The following is an 18,542-nucleotide window of genomic DNA, read 5'->3' on the forward strand; positions in this document are numbered from 1 at the left end:
CATACACACACACACCCACTCTCACACCCACCTGCACACACACACACACACACACCCACACCCACTCTCACACCTGAACACACATACATGCGTGTACACACTGACACATGCACACACACACCCACTCTCACACCTGCACACACACACACACACACACCCACACCCACTCTCACACCTGAACACACATACATGCGTGTACACACTGACACATGCACACACACACCCACTCTCACACCTGCACACACACACACACACACCCACTCTCACACCTGCACACACATACATGCGTGTACACACTGACACACGCACACACACACCCACTCTCACACCTGCACACACACACACACACACCCACTCTCACACCTGCACACACACACACACCCACTCTCACACCTGCACACACACGCGTGCACGCGTGAGAGGGCAACGGTGGGCGTCTGTGAGGTATACACGCATTGCATGATACTGTGTGATGTTTGTGGATGGAAGGAATGGTCTCATTGCCCTTTTGCATTAATTAGATTTGCCGCATCTGACGAGAGCAGATTAGAAAACAGTTAGCTAATTATGGTAAGCTACATCTGATCTGGGTTTCAAAGTTAGCAAAGCCACAAGGGGAAAGGTAACATTAGCACACCTGCCTGATCTTCCACCAGAAAGTGTTGATTGCACCTGTGGTTTCCTTTAATTGGTAGATTACTGTAACTGGTGTTTTAACATTCAGGATCTATGCTGCAGTGATTGCTGTCTGTCAAACCCCAGTTAGCTGCAGGAAAAAAAGATCAGAACATTCAGATTTCACATTCAAGGTGAGAGATCACTAATGCTCAAAGTTACAGTGTGACAGAGGTATGTGCTTGCATCAGGGAGGAGTCATTTTTTGAGTCCCCAGGAAATGTCAGGAGTTGATGTTTTTGGTGCTGTTTAGCAGACGCTCTCACGGAAGCAACTTTCTCATTTTCATGCTAATATTCATGTGATTAAATATATACAAATAAACTTTAATATCAGCTGGCAAAACACACAAGCTACACAAGCACACAAGATTAAAGCATATAACAATTTTCCCCAGCCCATGGAAACGGGAGCCTTCCTGCTCACTTTTAAGAATGAATTATGTATATCCTGAGCTTCAAGAGAAATGGCTTACCCAGAAGAAAAGAAATGCATTTTGGATATTCATGGAATGCTTTGAATGCCAATGAGATTATTTGGTCACTTATTTTGTGACCGACCGTCGTGTATATGCGTTTATATGTGTATACCCCTGAGAGCCAGAGAGGTGTTGTGGCACAGCTGATGAGGCGATTAAACCTGTTGAATGTCACACCTGATGAAAACCAGCAGACAGACAGAAAGGCTTCAGTGTACTCTGCTTTCCCGGAGAACATCTTGCTCATGCTTTGGGTGTGATGGGGACACGCGTAAGTCCCCGCTCTTTGGCTGGCTTTCTGGAAAGCTCATAGCTAGAAGTTTCCGGGCTGGCGAGAAGCTGCAGCCGCCCCCTCTCTCAGTCAGCGATGGGCCGTGGTGATGGAGGCAGTGAGTCACAGCAGCTCTCCACCACTGAGACGTGAGAGAGATCGGGCTCCTTCTACACGACGCTCTTCACACCAGTAATGTAACACTGTGTGTGATGTGTTGGGCTGCCAGTGGGCCTTATAACTCTGTAACCACTAAGCCCCCCACTGCCCTGCACCACATTGATGAGCCTCAGCATAACATTCTGCACTTCTCTGCCACACTCCCTGGTGTCCAGCAGGGGGCACCACACTGTCCTTTATCACTAAAGAGCACTTTGTCCTTTTGCTGGAGAGTACTACCCAAGGCGCTGCTGATGCCATCTCCCCCTGAGACACTGGGGAACATCAGTGTGTGGCAGGACCTTCTACGGGTGCCCGTGGAGCTTCTGACTGTGATTTTGCAGTCTACTGGACTCGCGGCCGCTGATATTCAGGGGTTCTTGTGACCGGGTGTTTCTGAGGCAGTGGGAGGGATCCTTCAGAAGGCTGTATGAAGCGACAGCCGAGCAGTTCCATGAGCTCCCTCTGGCGAGGAGGTTCCCAGCGCTTTACCTGGAGGAACAGCGGAACACCTGTGTGTGAAACCTGTGCAGCTGAAAGTGTGACTCTCTCTCCAGCTTTCCAGGCAGCGGCGCGGGATGGCAGGTGCAGTGCCATCCGGCGCCCTAATGAGGATTTTAGGCGGAGGGAAAGCGCAGACGGCCGTGCCAAACATGCGCCGCGCAGACTGGCCCTAACCTTGCTCCGCGCTCCCTGAAGCAGGTGGCTGACTCACTTTCCGCTCCCTAGCAGCTGGTCCCGGGTCAGCGCTTACTCTCACACTACATGGCTGGAGATGATGGTAGGGGATGGGTGAGCTGATGTTGGGTCTGTTGGTGAGGGCAGAGTTCTGAGAGTGAAAGACAGCTGTGGTCCACGTGGGAGGGGGGGGGGGGGGGGGAACGCCCACAGGACCACATCAGAGGCCCCCGAGGCGGCTGGGAGGCTGTCCCTGTGAACGATTGCTGTAGCAGCGAGCGGCAAGCAGTCCTCTCACCCTCCAATCTCTGTCTCTACCTCATCATTTTCCAAACCGGCACTGGAATAGCTGCCTCGTTTTCTACAGCGTACCATGCTGCAAACGCACTGAACCACCGGCTCTGGATTACAGAGGGAAAGCAGCAGGTCTGCAATCCATCTGCATGGGCTGGGCCCTCTGGAGCTGTTAAACCTGGCCAGTCCCTGCGTTTTTCAACTGTAGATGCTTCAGATGATTGATGCATCAGCGTTCTGGCCCGTTCATTATGAGGTTTCACCATTTGACCAAACATTACACACAGCATCCTCTGAAACTAGAGTTACAGTTTAATAATTCCAGCAACAGACACCCCACTCTCTCTGCTATACCCAGCAACAGAGACCCCACACTCTCTGCTACACCCAGCAACAGAGACCCCACTCTCCCTGCTATACCCAACAACAGACACCCCACTCTCTCTGCTATACCCAGCAACAGAGACCCCACTCTCCCTGCTATACTCAGCAACAGACACCCCACTCTCCCTGCTATACCCAACAACAGACACCCCACTCTCTCTGCTATACCCAACAACAGAGACCCCACTCTCTCTGCTATACCCAACAACAGAGACCCCACTCTCTCTGCTATACCCAGCAACAGAGACCCCACTCTCCCTTCTATGCCCAGCAACAGAGACCCCACTCTCCCTGCTATACCCAGCAACAGACACCCCACTCTCTCTGCTATACTCAGCAACAGAGACCCCACTCTCCCTGCTATACCCAGCAACAGACACCTCACTCTCCCTGCTATACCCAGTAACAGAGACCCCACTCTCCCTGCTACACCCAGCAACAGACACCCCACTCTCTCTGCTATACCCAACAACAGAGACCCCACTATCTCTGCTATACCCAACAACAGAGACCCCACTCTCTCTGCTACACCCAGCAACAGAGACCCCACTCTCCCTGCTACACCCAGCAACAGAGACCCCACTCTCCCTGCTATACCCAACGACAGACACTCCACTCTCCCTGCTATATTCTGCCATATGGAGCACCCCCTCCTCTTCTCCAGGGTTTGCTGTTTGATGCTGACTCTTCACGAAAGGCAGTTCTCCCATTCCCTCACAGTTGGGCTCTCCACCCTGTACTCTACAGTAAATCATATAGCATTTATCCCAGCAGCCTGCACTTAAATAAGCCACAGCCAGTTCCTATAGTGCTATTAATAGCCCTGGTGATGTAGCCCATCCTGCAGAACAGAGGCAGCTATGCTGACTGATAGGAGACCCCTGCTACTGAAACACTGACTGAGCTACTACTGAAACACTGACTGAGCTCCCCCTGCTACTGAAACACTGACTGAGCTCTCCCCTGCTACTGAAACACTGACTGAGCTCTCCCCTGCTACTGAAACACTGACTGATCTACTACTGAAACACTGAGCTCCCCCTGTGACTGAAACACTGACTGAGCTCTCCCCTGCTACTGAAACACTGACTGAGCTCTCCCCTGCTACTGAAACACTGACTGAGCTCTCCCCTGTGACTGAAACACTGACTGAGCTACTACTGAAACAGACTGAGCTCCCCCTGTGACTGAAACACTGACTGAGCTCTCAGCTGCTACTGAAACACAGATAAGCCAACTGCGTGCTAAGAACCGGACATTATAGGATAGATTTTATAATCACTATGTCGTTAATTACTTATTATACAGTAATATTATACAGTTTAAACTCTGCTTTGCTAATACTTAAAAGCAACAATAATCAAACGGAACAGAAGAGAACTGGGCTGGGTGTATGGCAGCCGCTGCTTCTAAGAGCGTGTCTTAAGTCTGTTCTCCTGCTTTCTTCATCTCTCTTCAATGTTCTCCCTCTTTGTCTCGGTTTCTATTCGTCAGTTTTGTTCTGTCTTTCTCTCAGTGGTTGAGTTCATTGTCCTCTCTCCCTCTGCCTCCTCCCTCCCTCCCTCTCTTTCCCTCTCCCTCCCTCCCTCTCTCTCTCTCTCTCCCCCTCTCTCAGGGTGCACGCTGTCCTGGTATCCTGTCTGGTCTGGAGATCAGTGTCGGTCAGTAACATGCTGCTGTGGTCCTTCCTGGGTTTGATGAGCCTCTTTTCACTCTGCAGAGGTAAGGCTGGGGCCTCGTTGTCATGGTTACACTGGAGGGGGTGGTGGGTGGGGGGTGTTGGAGAGGGGGCAGGGGTTTTGGGGGTGTAGGGTTTGTGTCTCCCTGGTGGGAAAGGGAGATTGGGGTGCAGGGGTTTTGGGGGTGTAGGGTTTGTGTCTCCCTGGTGGGAAAGGGAGATTGGGGTGCAGGGGTTTTGGGGGTGTAGGGTTTGTGTCTCCCTGGTGGGAAAGGGAGATTGGGGTGCAGGGGTTTTGGGGGTATAGGGTTTGTGTCTCCCTGGTGGGAAAGGGAGATTGGGGTGCAGGGGTGTCAGTCATTCCCACTCTGTGTGCAGATAGAGCAGCTTTCAAAGGAGTTTTAAACAAGCTGGTTTCAGTGCAAAACTTTTTTCAGTGCACTGTATGCTGTGCTGTTTGGGTGCAGTTTGCTGTGCTGTTAGCTGTGCTGTTTGAGTGCAGTTAGCTGTGCTGTTTGAGTGCAGTTAGCTGTGCCGTTTGGGTGCAGTTAGCTGTGCCGTTTGAGTGCAGTTAGCTGTGCTGTTTGAGTGCAGTTAGCTGTGCTGTTTGAGTGCAGTTTGAGCCCAGTTAGCTGTGCCGTTTGAGTGCAGTGTTGATGTGTGATGTTGACACTCTCATAGAGGACTGGCTGGGAATGCCCCCCCCCCCACTGCTGGATCAGCCCCAGTCACCAAACACAAAGGAGCCAGAGCCCCCCAGGGGTGGGGTGGGGGAGGGGGATTGGGGTCACTGGCTCGTACCCCTGCTCCTGTGTCCCTGAGTGGCTGTAATCCTGTGCCCTCTCTCAGCGGGGCGGCGGGGTGGGGCGGGGCCAGGCCAGCGGCAGGATCAGGAGCTTTATATAGCAGCGTGATCCAATTGGGCAGGGAACATGACGGCTAATTACAGACCACAGATCAGCTCCAAAGCCTGGCGTGGCCAGTGTCTCTCGGTGCCACTCAGACACTGGCCGATCCACCGCGAGATCCAGCCCCGGGGAACCCCCCCGCCCCCGCCCCCGCTCCCGCTGAGCTGACAGCTCCAGGGGTCCAGCAGTGCGTGAGGTGTTTTGACTGTGGCGTGGTGTGGAGCTCGGTGACCAGCAGAGCTAACGGGATGAGAGACAAGAAACTGGGTCGGAAAAGCAGGATTACTGAGGCTGGAATCATCTTAGAAAGAGCAGCGGGGTGCCGGCACTGGCAGGAGGCTCTGCTGAGGATTTCAGACATGCCAGCCGAGCAGGCAGAGTCACAGAGAAGCCAGTGATGTCACGGAGAGAGTGGGGTGGTGTCACAGAGACTGAGGAGGGATTGCAGTGATGTCATAAGGACTGCAGTGATGTCACAGAGTGTTCACTGATGTCACAGAGAGTGCAGCGATGGCATAGTGGTTGAGGAGCTGAGATGAACCAAAAGTTGTGATTCCAGTTCCAGCTGGGACACAGTACTATCATACCCAAAGTTCAGGCACTTAACCTGAGAAACAAGTAAGTATCCAGCATATAACCTGTGTTTGCTCTTTCCTTTCATCTTTACTACATTACATAACTGCTGCTTAGCAGGGGCTCAGAGCAGCTTACATAGCTTACAATATTTACATGTTACGCATCCATGCAGCCTGATATTTACTGAAGACATTCAGGTTAAGTACCTTTCCCCAGGACAAAACAGCAGTGCCCCACTCGGGAATCAAACCAACAACTTCTGGGTTACAAGCTTATTCCTTCCCACAGGCTTATCTCCCCCACTACACCTTTACCCATATTGATTTAAACGTTAAGAATAGGATTTTCAGGGAATTATCTGAGAGATGAGCTGATCCTGCAGACCCCACACAGGGCAGTAAAAAAGGACCTCACACCTGCACCACAACAAGCAGGACCTTTCCAGCAGCGGTCCCTGAGCAGGCAGGGAGGCAGGGAGGCAGGGACAGAGCAGGGACGTTACTCTCCTTAAATCTGGTAACTGTCCTGAACTTCCCCTGATGAAGAGACCTGTCACTATGAGCAGTGATCCCCCATCCACAGCTCACTCATTCTATCCTATCTCTAATGTGACAGCCTTGCAGAACCTGTCTTTTGTGATCCTCACCCAAGGATACAGCAGCAGTAGAGAATCGAACCAGCAACCTCTCATTTACTAGCCCTGCTCCTTACCGCTACATCACACTGCTGCCCTGCTCCTTACCGCTACACCACACTGCTGCTCCTTACCGCTACACCACACTGCTGCTCCTTACCGCTACACCACACTGCTGCCCTGCTCCTTACCGCTACACCACACTGCTGCTCCTTACCACTACACCACACTGCTGCCCTGCTCCTTACTACACCACACTGCTGCTCCTTGCCACTACACACCACATTGCCACCCCACATTATGTAGCCTAGCATTAAATAATTCTGTGACAAAGTGAATGGAGACTTTTTTTATTTAAACTTTTTTTGTAAGAACAAATAATTTCATGGAAGGTGCACAAAGGTAAAGCATTGACAGATTGAGCCAAAAAAGTCAGAGTGCCGGTTTAAATAAGCGTGGGCCCTTAGCAGCTCTGTTAACTGTGCAGAACAATCAAAAACAGACTCGGTGTGTTTATCATTTGAAAGGTGTCCACCTTCGGTACTTCGGTTTTTTTTGCCTGTTCTCTTAAAATGCATCACAAGAGTTTTCCTTGGCGTAAAGGGATGCCGGTGGACACTGTAATCACCTTCCGCTTGGAAGAGGGGCCTGACTGAAGTGTAAAAGGATGAAGTGGCTCTGACACAGACTTCTATCCAACTCTGTTTTAAGACACCAGAGAGACACCAACTGCAGAGAGCGTTTGTTACGGGAAGACCAGGGCAGAAAACACCGCAGACAGCCTTTGGTTTCCTCACGACCCTGTTGGGGTCACAGCACGATCGCTCACGGTGTGTGAGCAGGACACACCGATCAGGAAGTCACCTGGATGGAGACAGGAAATGGGACCACGCGCTTTGGGTCAGATACAGCGGGTGCTGCAGCTGTACTACCACAGTGACACACACGCGGTTAAGAGACTGCTATTGCAGGAGAGGTCAGAGGTCAGAGATTAAAACACCATTTAGGGGTCAGAAAGTATCTGATCCCATCAGTGATCTGAGTGAAGATCTTAATCCGAGACCTTAACCTTAATGTGACCTGTGCAAGCTGATGTGAGTCACTCTGGACCCGTATGTGGAGCACATACACTCATACAGCGTGTTGATGAGGGGCTGTACTTTCTTACAAGGTCCAAATGCTGAGAACGATTAGTTTAATAATACCGTCCTGCCTATGTTATCTTTCTTGTTATTGCTCTGTTTCATGGAGCTCAGTTTTCCCTCCTTTCCCCGACCACTCAGGCTGAATTTTGAACCCTACTCTTGCTTATCTTTGCTACTCAATAATACGGTTACACTTAATTAATTCATTATTATTAATTTCACTAATCGAGTCTCCCCACCAGGGCTGTGGCAGGCCTGACCCACTAAACACACACACACACACACACACAAACACGCACACACACACACAAACACACACACACACACAAACACACAAACACACACACACACACACACACACACACAAACACACACACACACACACACACAAACACACATACACACACACACAAGCACGCAAACACAAACACACACACACACATACAATAATACCGCTGGCTGACTCACTTATTTCAGGTTGTGGTCTGGTTGGTATTGTATTACTTCTGGTATAACGAACCATTCCAGCTCAGTGGCATTACTGGTGCTGTCCGTCTCACAAATGTGCTGTATGTTACTAACTTTACTGACAATTCTATGTAAATATGTTCCTAACATTGCTAAGATTATCTGACAAGTACGTTACATTAGTGCCTGCCCTAAAAACTGAGGAGCCAGTCGCTGATCACAGCAGAAGCAGAGTGGTAACATGGAGCCCTTTTTTCGGGAAACGCCTTGGACCTCAGACAGCGTCCAGGCCGTCACCTGGATCTGGGCAGACGGCAGCAGACAGGATAAGTCATGTGCCACGTGCTCTGGCCCTGGCTGCACCCCCGCTGCGCCAGGGTCAGCCAGCATTGGCTTGGTCTCCACAGTGGATAAGGATGCTGAATGTCCCTGTCTGACCCCAGGTCAGCTGAGCCAGTGTGATGACTTCACCGACCTGCACTTCCACGAGTCCTTCATGGGCACCAACCTGTACGTGAAGCTGCTGCTGTACACCCGGGCTAACCTGGACTGCGGCCGTGAGCTGTCTCACCTGAGCACGACAGACCTGCCGCTGTTCAACCTGACGCGCCCCACGGCCTTCGTCATCCACGGGTACCGGCCCACGGGGGCGCCGCCCATCTGGGTGGGCCACATCGTTCGGCTGCTGGCCGCCCAGGACGACATGAACATCCTGGTGGTGGACTGGAACCGCGGCGCCGCCAACCTCAACTACTTCACCGCCGTGGCCAACACGCGCAAGGCGGCCGAGAACATCACCGCCTTCATCCAGAACATGCAGGTGAGGGGGGGTGCCGGTCTCTCTCTGAGTGTGTGCTGCTGGTCTCTCTCTGAGTGTGTGCTGCTGGTCTCTCTCTGAGTGTGTGCTGCTGGTCTCTCTTTGAGTGTGTGCTGGTCTCTCTGCCTATGCTGCTGGTCTCTCTCTGAGTCTGTGCTGCTGGTTCTCTCTGACTGTGTGCTGCTGGTCTCTCTCTGAGTGTGTGCTGGTCTCTCTGCCTGTGTTTCTGGTCTCTCTCTATGTGTGTTGCTGATTTCTCTGTTCTGCTAGTCTGACTGTGTCTTTGCTGCTTGGCTCTCAGTGTGCTCCTGGTCTCTCTCTATCCATGCTGTTGATCTCTGTGTGTCTGTGTTACCAGTGTCTCTTTGTCTATGTCGCTGATCTTTCTGTGTCTATGTTACAAGTATCTCTGTGCTTCCTGGTCCCCCTGTACCTGTGTTGCTGGTATCTCTATACCTGCTGGTATCTCTATACCTGTGTTGCTGGTATCTCTATACCTGCTGGTATCTCTATACCTGTGTTGCTGGAATCTCACTTTGCCTGCTGGTCTCTCTGTGCCTGTGTTGCTGGTATCTCACTGTGTCTGCTGTCCTGATGTTCCAGGAGAACGGCGCCTCGCTTGGCTCTATCCACCTGATCGGGGTCAGTCTGGGGGCTCATGTGGCAGGATTTGTGGGAGCCATGCTGAAGGGCAAGATCGGGAGAATCACAGGTGAGGGGGGGGAAGGAGGAGTGAGAGAAAAAGAGCAAGAGAAAGGGAGAGAAAGAAGAAGAGAGAGAAAGAGAGAATAGATATAGGAAGAGGAGAGAGGGGGGAGAGGGAAGGAGAGAGAGAGAGTGTAGAGAGGGAGAGAGAGAGTGGAGAGAGAGAGAGAGTAGAGAGGGAGAGAAAGAGTGGAGAGGGAGAGAGAGGGGAGAGGGGGAGAGGGAGAGGGGGAGAGAGAGGAGAGAGGGAGAGAGAGAGGGGAGAGGGAGAGGGAGAGGGGGAGAGAGAGAGCGTAGAGAGGGAGAGAGAGAGTGGAGAGAGAGAGAGAGTAGAGAGGGAGAGAAAGAGTGGAGAGGGAGAGAGAGGGGAGAGGGGGAGAGGGAGAGGGGGAGAGAGAGGAGAGAGGGAGGGGGGAGAGGGAGAGAGGGGGGAGGGAGAGGGAGAGAGAGCAGAGAGGGAGAGAGAGAGAGAGAGGGGGGAGAGGGAGAGAGGGAGGGGAGAGGGAGAGGGAGAGGGGGAGAGAGAGGGGGGAGAGGGAGAGGGGAGAGAGAGAGAGAGAGAGAGAGAGAGAGAGAGAGAGGGAGAGGGAGAGAGAGGGGAGAGGGAGAGACAGAGAGAGAGAGAGAGAGAGAGAGAGGGAGAGGGAGAGAGGGAGAGAGAGAGAGAGAGAGAAAGAGAGAGAGGGAGGGAGAGAGGGAGATAGAGAGAGAGGGGGGAGAGGGAGAGAGAGAGGGGAGAGGGAGAGGGAGAGGGGGAGAGAGAGGGGGGAGAGGGAGAGGGGAGAGAGAGGGAGAGAGAGAGAGAGAGAGGGAGAGGGAGAGAGAGGGGAGAGGGGAGAGGGAGAGACAGAGAGAGAGAGAGAGAGAGAGGGAGAGTGAGAGAGAGGGGAGAGGGGAGAGGGAGAGGAAGGGGGGGGAGAGGGGGAGAGAGAGGGGGGAGAGGGAGAGGGAGAGGGGAGAGAGAGGGAGAGAGTAGAGAGAGGGAGAGAGAGTAGAGAGGGAGAGGGAGAGAGAGAGAGGGGAGAGGGAGAGGGGAGGACAGGGAGAGGGAGGGAGAGAGAGAGAGAGAGAGAGAGAGGGAGGGAGGGCGATAGAGAGAGGGAGAGGAAGAGAGAGAGAGAGGGAGAGGGAGAGAGAGAGGGAGAGTAGAGAGGGGGAGAGAGAGAGGGAAGGAGAGAGAGAAAGAGAGAGGGGGGAGACAGAGAGAGAGGAGATTTGAAGAGATAAACAGATGAGAACAAACAGAGAGAGGGGGAGTTAGAGATGTTGCCATCTGTGTTTAAGACAAATCCACCACCACCTGTGTGCTCATTTCTCTCTCACCCCCCCCCCCCCCTCACTTTCTATCTCTCTTTCCCTCTCTCTTCTTGTCTCTCTCTCTTACAGCCCTTGACCCTGCTGGACCCCTGTTCTCGGGAACCCCCCCAGAGGATCGGCTGGACCCCAGCGACGCCCAGTTCGTGGACGTCCTGCACACTGACACTGATGGTAGGGGTCTGAGAATCACCTCGTCTGAATGGAGGAAAATCGCAAAGCCCTGGCCACACTGACAGAATGCAAGGACTATGTATTACTTACACAGCTATCTGACATTTACTAACAATCACACCAGAGAACTTTTTTCAATTCACATACTTGTAAGTAAGTCCCTGTGAGGTACTCAGCTTTGGTCACAATGTCTTCAACGTGTTTTAAACCAGCACTGACTGGCTAAACGTATTTGATCATTAGGACTCAGCACTGTATTACTGTACAGTGCTCCCAGTGATGCCGTTCTTAGTGTTCAAGGGAATTTTATAGCAATGGTTGTGGTATGTCCAGCTGCATTCATGTGGACTTCAGCAGTGTATGTATTTTACCACGTTGTTATTATATATATCAATCAGTCTGTCAAAATTTATTTGTTATTAATCATTTTTACAAATGCTTTGTCACGAGCTGGAGTACATTTTCCAGACAGGAATTTAAAACCCAGAAAACACAGAGCTATTTGGGGAAAAAATGGAAAATGATTCCCTGACCACAGGAAAAGAGAAACCATGGAAACTGTGGACAGGAAAACAAAGTGTGAAGTGAGAGCCAGTGGGTGGAGACAGCCGGAAGTTCAGCACATGAAGCCCTGTTAGCTGCTGGAGAGATGGCCACTGGGGGATTTTCCCAGAGATGCTAACATGCACCACTGTTATAGTTGTTGTCGCTGTGGTTCTCAGCGTGCCCAGGGCTATGCGTGTTTATGGTAGCCGCTCCGCCCCATTCTGTGCTACAGCCAATCAGGCAGAGGAGGGGGCGGAGACTGGGTCAGTAATACACCCCCCAATCAGTATTTTAAAACTAATAAACACCCTCTGCTGCAGACAGTGACCTCAGCAGTGCGTTTTTCCCCATTACACGGCTTCAGTGACGACCCGCTCTCCAGCTGCCTCCGTGCGTCACTGCTGTGTGCTGGCAGGGACGCCTCTGTGGCCACGGCACGGCTTTTGTGTGTGTGTGTGTGTGTGTGTGTGAGATAATGTGCACAGTTTTGTGTGATGTGCAATGTGCAGGGTATATTTGTATGTATATTTATATAAGGGTGTGTGTTTTGTGATAATATGCATGTGTAGCGATGTTATTAACGTATTTTCTTTGCATATTTAGTTTTAATATAGCCATTTAACCATCATTGAATATATATGTGTATGTCAGTATGTGTAGTAATCTTTGTTGTAATTTATGTATATGTTTGTACTACTGTATTTGTAATGGCATATGTATATGTTTGTAATGTGTGTAACGGCATATGCATATGCTTGTAATGTGTGTAACGGCATATGCATATGTTTGTAATGTGTGTAACGGCATATGCATATGTTTGTAATGTGTGTAACGGCATATGCATATGCTTGTAATGTGTGTAACGGCATATGCATATGCTTGTAATGTGTGTAACGGCTTACCTCTGGGTTTCCTGCTCTTGCAGCTCTGGGCCACAGAGGTGCTCTCGGTCACATTGACTTCTATGCCAACGGGGGGGCTGACCAGCCCGGCTGCCCAAAGACCATCTTTTCAGGTCAGTCTGCACTCTTAATTTAACCTGAGAATCCTCACCAAGCCAGGTGACTGGGACCCTGCTAGCTACACAGAGCTGTGGCAGACCTAACCCACCAATCACTGAGGGCCTCTCACCCTGTCTTATCTGTCATCACCATGGAGATGCTGTCATTGGGCATTAGGGTCACTGTGTTCCAAAGAAAGCCCATCGGATAGGCTCACTATCAGACAGCTGGACAGTGAATTTTAGTTTGCTTTATCAGCATGTACATGTCACACACAACGAGGCAATAGCAATTCAGTATCACAAAAGTACCACTAGTACAGCCGTTCATTCACAACCATAATAATTAGCAATGTGATTTTTTTTAAACAGAGTAAAAGTAATTTTCCTAAAAAGACGCTGTCGTATTTGAGACGTGACAGGTTGAGGAAATGGTGTTTTTTTGTGCTGTTCTCTGTCCCTCAGCCTGTGGCAGGCGGATCAGGTTATCGCTGTCTCACGTATGCCCACTCTCCTCCTGTCCCACAGGGAAGTCGTACTTCGTGTGTGACCACCAGCGCTCGGTCTTCCTGTTCCTCTGCTCCCTCAACAACAGCTGCAACATCACCGCCTACCCCTGCTCCTCCTACCAAGACTTCCTGGACGGTCGCTGCCTGCAGTGCGAATCCTTCAAGCCCGCCACCTGCCCAATCGTAGGTGAGATCCCACCCTAAAATCAGCCGCCATTGGTTGAGCATGCCGTGACCAGAAAGGCTGTGGACGTTCTGGAATGTTACAGCATTTGCCTGTGATGTTGTAATTCATGCCCCATCCATCACATGGTCCTTGACTGACAGTGTCATCACCCCCTCCCCCCCTCCCCACCCAGGCTATCATGTCAACCAATGGAAGGACTCTCTCCTGCGTCTAGGCCAGACGAAGGCATACTTCTCCACCACTGCCGAGCCACCATACTGCAGTGAGTCCTCAGAGACGGCAAACGCGATCAGCACAAACACGGCACCAACAAATACGCTCTGCACTGTCTCACAGGGCTACAATGAGTACGAATGCTCCCAAGGCAATGGTACTTCAGTACATACATACACATTGTTGCATCGCATATTACCACAGCAACATAAACACGTTGCTCCTGACGCTGCTAAAGCCCTTGGCCCGTAGTGAGATAGCTGTGAGCCGTGGACTGAATCCTGCTGCACTCCACCCTGCCAGAATTCCCCGCCATATGTCTACGCCCTGGTTCACGAGGCTTTTCCAAATGCTTAACCCCCCGTTTCTGCGAATCCTCCACCCTCGTGTTTGGACTCGTTCCTTTATCCACCCCTGTGGACTGAGCCCTGCTCAGACTGCGGTCAGGGATAGATGACACGCTAACGGAGGCCTGTCCCTTTGTGCCGCAGAGATGAACTACAAGGTGGACATTGTGACGTGGAACCAGTACACGCGCTGGGGTGTCGTCATCATCAAGCTGTACAGCGGGAGGAAGGTGCTGGAGGCCAAGATTGATCAGTGAGTCCCTCAGGGGTCTCCCTCCCCTCCCACGAGTCTCTCCCCTGCCCAGGGGTCTGTCCCCAGTGAGGGAGTCTCCCTCTGTTCAAGAGTCCCTCTCTGTTTGGTGGTCTCTCTCTCTGTTCAGGGGATTCTCTGTCTTTATTAATGAGTTTTCTGTTCAGGGATCTCTCTCTCTCTGTTCAGGGGATTCTCTGTCTTTATTTAGGAGTTCTCTGTTCAGGGATCTCTCTCTCTCTCTGTTCAGGGGATTCTCTGTCTTTATTTAGGAGTTCTCTGTTCAGGGATCTCTCTCCCTCTCTGTTCAGGGGATTCTCTGTCTTTATTTAGGAGTTTTCTGTTCAGGGATCTCTCTCTCTCTCTGTTCAGGGGATTCTCTGTCTTTGTTTAGGAGTTCTCTGTTCAGGGATCTCTCTCTCTCTCTGTTCAGGGTTCTCTCTCTTGGTTCAGGGGTCTCCCCCCCTAGAAGCAGTGTCCCAGGGCCGCTCTCACCCTGAGAATCCCTATGAGATCCGCTTGGTGCAACATGACTTTCCAGTGCTCAGTTTACCCATAGTGCACTGCACACATGGTATGCTTGATGTCAGTAGAGGCACCTCCTGGTCACAGTCACTGTGAACAGCATCCCCTTCCTCCTCCATAGTAAACTCTCCAGGTTCGAGCAGTACACAGCCACCCGCTTGCTGGCCCAGTTTGACGAGGACCTGCATCCCATCCAGAAGATCACTATCTGCTTTGTCACGGGGAACGTGATCGGGCCTCGCTACAAACTGCGTCTGCTCCGCATACGACTTACACCCCTGGAGCGCCCCAACAGGTCAGGAACCCCCACCTGAATCCGTGTGCCCTTACCTGGGTTTTCAACCTGGTTACTCCTACCTTACCTGAATTGTCATGTGTCCTCTACCTGTATTCTTACCGCCATTACTGTCCCTACCATCTTTATTCTCATCTTTACTTTGCTGCTGTTTTCCACTCCATCCTGACCACTCATTCCCCTCCTTCCTGGCTGTGTTCTCACCCAGTGGTCTGTGTTCTCCCTCAGTGGTCTGTGTTCCTCTCCCTCAGTGGTCTGTGTTCCTCTCCCTCAGTGGTCTGTGTTCTCCCTCAGTGGTCTGTGTTTCTCTCCCTCAGTGGTCTGTGTTCCTCTCCCTCAGTGGTCTGTGTTCCTCTCCCTCAGTGGTCTGTGTTTCTCTCGCTCAGTGGTCTGTGTTCTCCCTCAGTGGTCTGTGTTCCTCTCCCTCAGTGGTCTGTGTTCCTCTCGCTCAGTGGTCTGTGTTCTCCCTCAGTGGTCTGTGTTCCTCTCCCTCAGTGCTCTGTGTTCCTCTCACTCAGTGGTCTGTGTTCTCCCTCAGTGCTCCGTGTTCCTCTCCCTCAGTGGTCTGTGTTCCTCCCACTCAGTGGTCTGTGTTCTCCCTCAGTGGTCTGTGTTCCTCTCACTCAGTGGTCTGTGTTCCTCTCACTCAGTGGTCTGTGTTCCTCTCACTCAGTGGTCTGTGTTCTCACTCAGTGGTCTGTGTTCTCCCTCAGTGGTCTGTGTTCCTCTCCCTCAGTGCTCTGTGTTCCTCTCCCTCAGTGCTCTGTGTTCCTCTCCCTCAGTGGTCTGTGTTCCTCTCACTCAGTGGTCTGTGTTCCTCTCCCTCAGTGGTCTGTGTTCCTCTCACTCAGTGGTCTGTGTTCCTCTCCCTCAGTGGTCTGTGTTCCTCTCACTCAGTGGTCTGTGTTCCTCTCCCTCAGTGGTCTGTGTTCCTCTCACTCAGTGGTCTGTGTTCTTCTCCCTCAGTGGTCTGTATTCTCCCTCAGTGGTCTGTATTCTCCCTCAGTGGTCTGTGTTCTCCCTCAGTGGTCTGTGTTCCTCTCACTCAGTGGTCTGTGTTCCTCTCCCTCAGTGGTCTGTGTTCTCCCTCAGTGGTCTGTGTTCCTCTCCCTCAGTGGTCTGTGTTCCTCTCCCTCAGTGGTCTGTGTTTCTCTCGCTCAGTGGTCTGTGTTCTCCCTCAGTGGTCTGTGTTCCTCTCCCTCAGTGGTCTGTGTTCCTCTCGCTCAGTGGTCTGTGTTCTCCCTCAGTGGTCTGTGTTCCTCTACCTCAGTGCTCTGTGTTCCTCTCACTCAGTGGTCTGTGTTCTCCCTCAGTGCTCCGTGTTCCTCTCCCTCAGTGGTCTGTGTTCCTCCCACTCAGTGGTCTGTGTTCTCCCTCAGTGGTCTGTGTTCCTCTCACTCAGTGGTCTGTGTTCCTCTCACTCAGTGGTCTGTGTTCTCACTCAGTGGTCTGTGTTCTCCCTCAGTGGTCTGTGTTCTCCCTCAGTGGTCTGTGTTCCTCTCCCTCAGTGCTCTGTGTTCCTCTCCCTCAGTGGTCTGTGTTCCTCTCACTCAGTGGTCTGTGTTCCTCTCCCTCAGTGGTCTGTGTTCCTCTCACTCAGTGGTCTGTGTTCCTCTCCCTCAGTGGTCTGTGTTCCTCTCACTCAGTGGTCTGTGTTCCTCTCCCTCAGTGCTCTGTATTCTCCCTCAGTGGTCTGTATTCTCCCTCAGTGGTCTGTGTTCTCCCTCAGTGGTCTGTGTTCCTCTCACTCAGTGGTCTGTGTTTCTCTCCCTCAGTGGTCTGTGTTCCTCTCCCTCAGTGGTCTGTGTTTCTCTCACTCAGTGGTCTGTGTTTCTCTCACTCAGTGGTCTGTGTTCTCCCTCAGTGGTCTGTGTTTCTCTCCCTCAGCGGTCTGTGTTCTCCCTCAGTGGTCTGTGTTTCTCTCCCTCAGTGGTCTGTGTTCCTCTCCCTCAGTGGTCTGTGTTCCTCTCCCTCAGTGGTCTGTATTCTCCCTCAGTGGTCTGTGTTTCTCTCCCTCAGTGGTCTGTGTTCCTCTCCCTCAGTGGTCTGTATTCTCCCTCAGTGGTCTGTGTTCTCCCTCAGTGGTCTGTGTTCCTCTCCCTCAGTGGTCTGTGTTCCTCTCCCTCAGTGGTCTGTATTCTCCCTCAGTGGTCTGTGTTTCTCTCCCTCAGTGGTCTGTGTTCCTCTCCCTCAGTGGTCTGTGTTTCTCTCACTCAGTGGTCTGTGTTCCTCTCACTCAGTGGTCTGTGTTCTTCTCCCTCCAGGCCGCAGCTGTGCCGCTATGACATGATCCTGGAGGAGAACATGGAGGTTTCCTTCAGGCCCATGGCCTGCGAGGATTCTCGCATCTGACGAAACACCAGGGGGCGCACTTATGAACTCACATCCACTGGGCGTCTTGCATCTACCCTAACAGCCCTCTGGGGAGTTTTGAGTCTGCTCAACCTCCAGGGGGCGCCAATTAAACCCAACACACAGCCTGTCACGTGTCTGGCACCCTGTGAGCCACCCTGTAAGCCCGTCTCTGGGAGGGGGTTGGAAGGGAAGGGGCCTCCGCTCCTCAAAGCTCCATTCATATGCCCAAAGTAACGTGAGGGACACAGCAACACCCAGCAGCCTCTGACACCAGGGGGCGCTGTTCTCTCCTGTGCTGAGACGCATGTCTCTGGAGCTGCCAAAGAAACCGGCTCAGGTGAAAGGCATCACTTATGAGATGACATTCTGCTTTTTTGTGAAACATTTATAATACACAACTTATTAAAGTGAATTTATTATTATATTTTTTATTTTTAATTGTAACAATGGTTTAGCTTTCTAGTATCTGTATAGCAAGTTGTGATAGCGTATATTGACGGACGGTGTCATACACCCCAATGCCAAAGTCACACTTCAGCCCCCCGTGAGGGAGAACACAGCTTCCCCCTGCCCCCTCTCTCTGTGGGAGAACACAGCTTCCCCCTGCCCCCTCTCTCTGTGGGAGAACACAGCTTCCCCCTGCCCCCTCTCTCTGTGGGAGAACATGACTCTCCCTGCGTCTCTGTGTGGGAGAACATGACTCTCCCTGTGTCTATCTGTAGGAGACCATGACTCTCCATGCGTCTGTTCAAAGACAATGCAGGATCAAGGGAAGCTATCCTGTGAGTCTGCCAGGAAGTAGCCCAGCAGTGCATTGTGGGAAAAAGGTCTGCCCGTGTTAGAGTGTCCCATCTGCGTGTGCCTTTGTAGAGTCTCTGCCAGCTCCCACTTCCTATCTGTCCATTCTGAATCCCACTGAAGGAAACACAAGCAGAGTGTTCACCTACAGCCGTTAGC

The 18,542-nt window shown here is 51.8% G+C and overlaps 1 protein-coding gene across 1 annotated transcript; it reads left to right on the forward strand.

Annotated features, from left to right (window-relative positions):
• The first annotated feature begins 4,596 nt into the window (after positions 1-4,596).
• On the forward strand, positions 4,597-17,582 carry lipib (lipase, member Ib). The gene is made up of 10 exons (XM_036522454.1): positions 4,597-4,661; positions 8,792-9,168; positions 9,769-9,877; positions 11,257-11,358; positions 12,830-12,919; positions 13,433-13,600; positions 13,773-13,862; positions 14,305-14,413; positions 15,057-15,230; positions 17,495-17,582. Exons 1-10 carry the CDS (start codon positions 4,610-4,612, stop codon positions 17,580-17,582), a joined length of 1,359 nt encoding a protein of 452 aa, XP_036378347.1. The 5' UTR covers positions 4,597-4,609.
• The last annotated feature ends 960 nt before the right edge of the window (positions 17,583-18,542 follow it).

This window comes from Megalops cyprinoides, chromosome 2 (assembly GCF_013368585.1).
Source record: "Megalops cyprinoides isolate fMegCyp1 chromosome 2, fMegCyp1.pri, whole genome shotgun sequence".
Taxonomy (NCBI): Eukaryota; Metazoa; Chordata; class Actinopteri; order Elopiformes; family Megalopidae; genus Megalops; species Megalops cyprinoides.

What these genes read in the sequence shown, in the direction of transcription:
- lipib (XM_036522454.1), top strand. Translation starts at nt 4,610, where the DNA reads ATGCTGCTGTGGTCCTTCCTGGGTTTGATGAGCCTCTTTTCACTCTGC. An exon ending in CGCCACCTGCCCAATCGTAG is followed by an intron (nt 13,601 to 13,772) that starts GTGAGATCCCAC and finishes CTCCCCACCCAG; the next exon opens with GCTATCATGTCAACCAATGG. An exon ending in TGCCGAGCCACCATACTGCA is followed by an intron (nt 13,863 to 14,304) that starts GTGAGTCCTCAG and finishes TTTGTGCCGCAG; the next exon opens with AGATGAACTACAAGGTGGAC.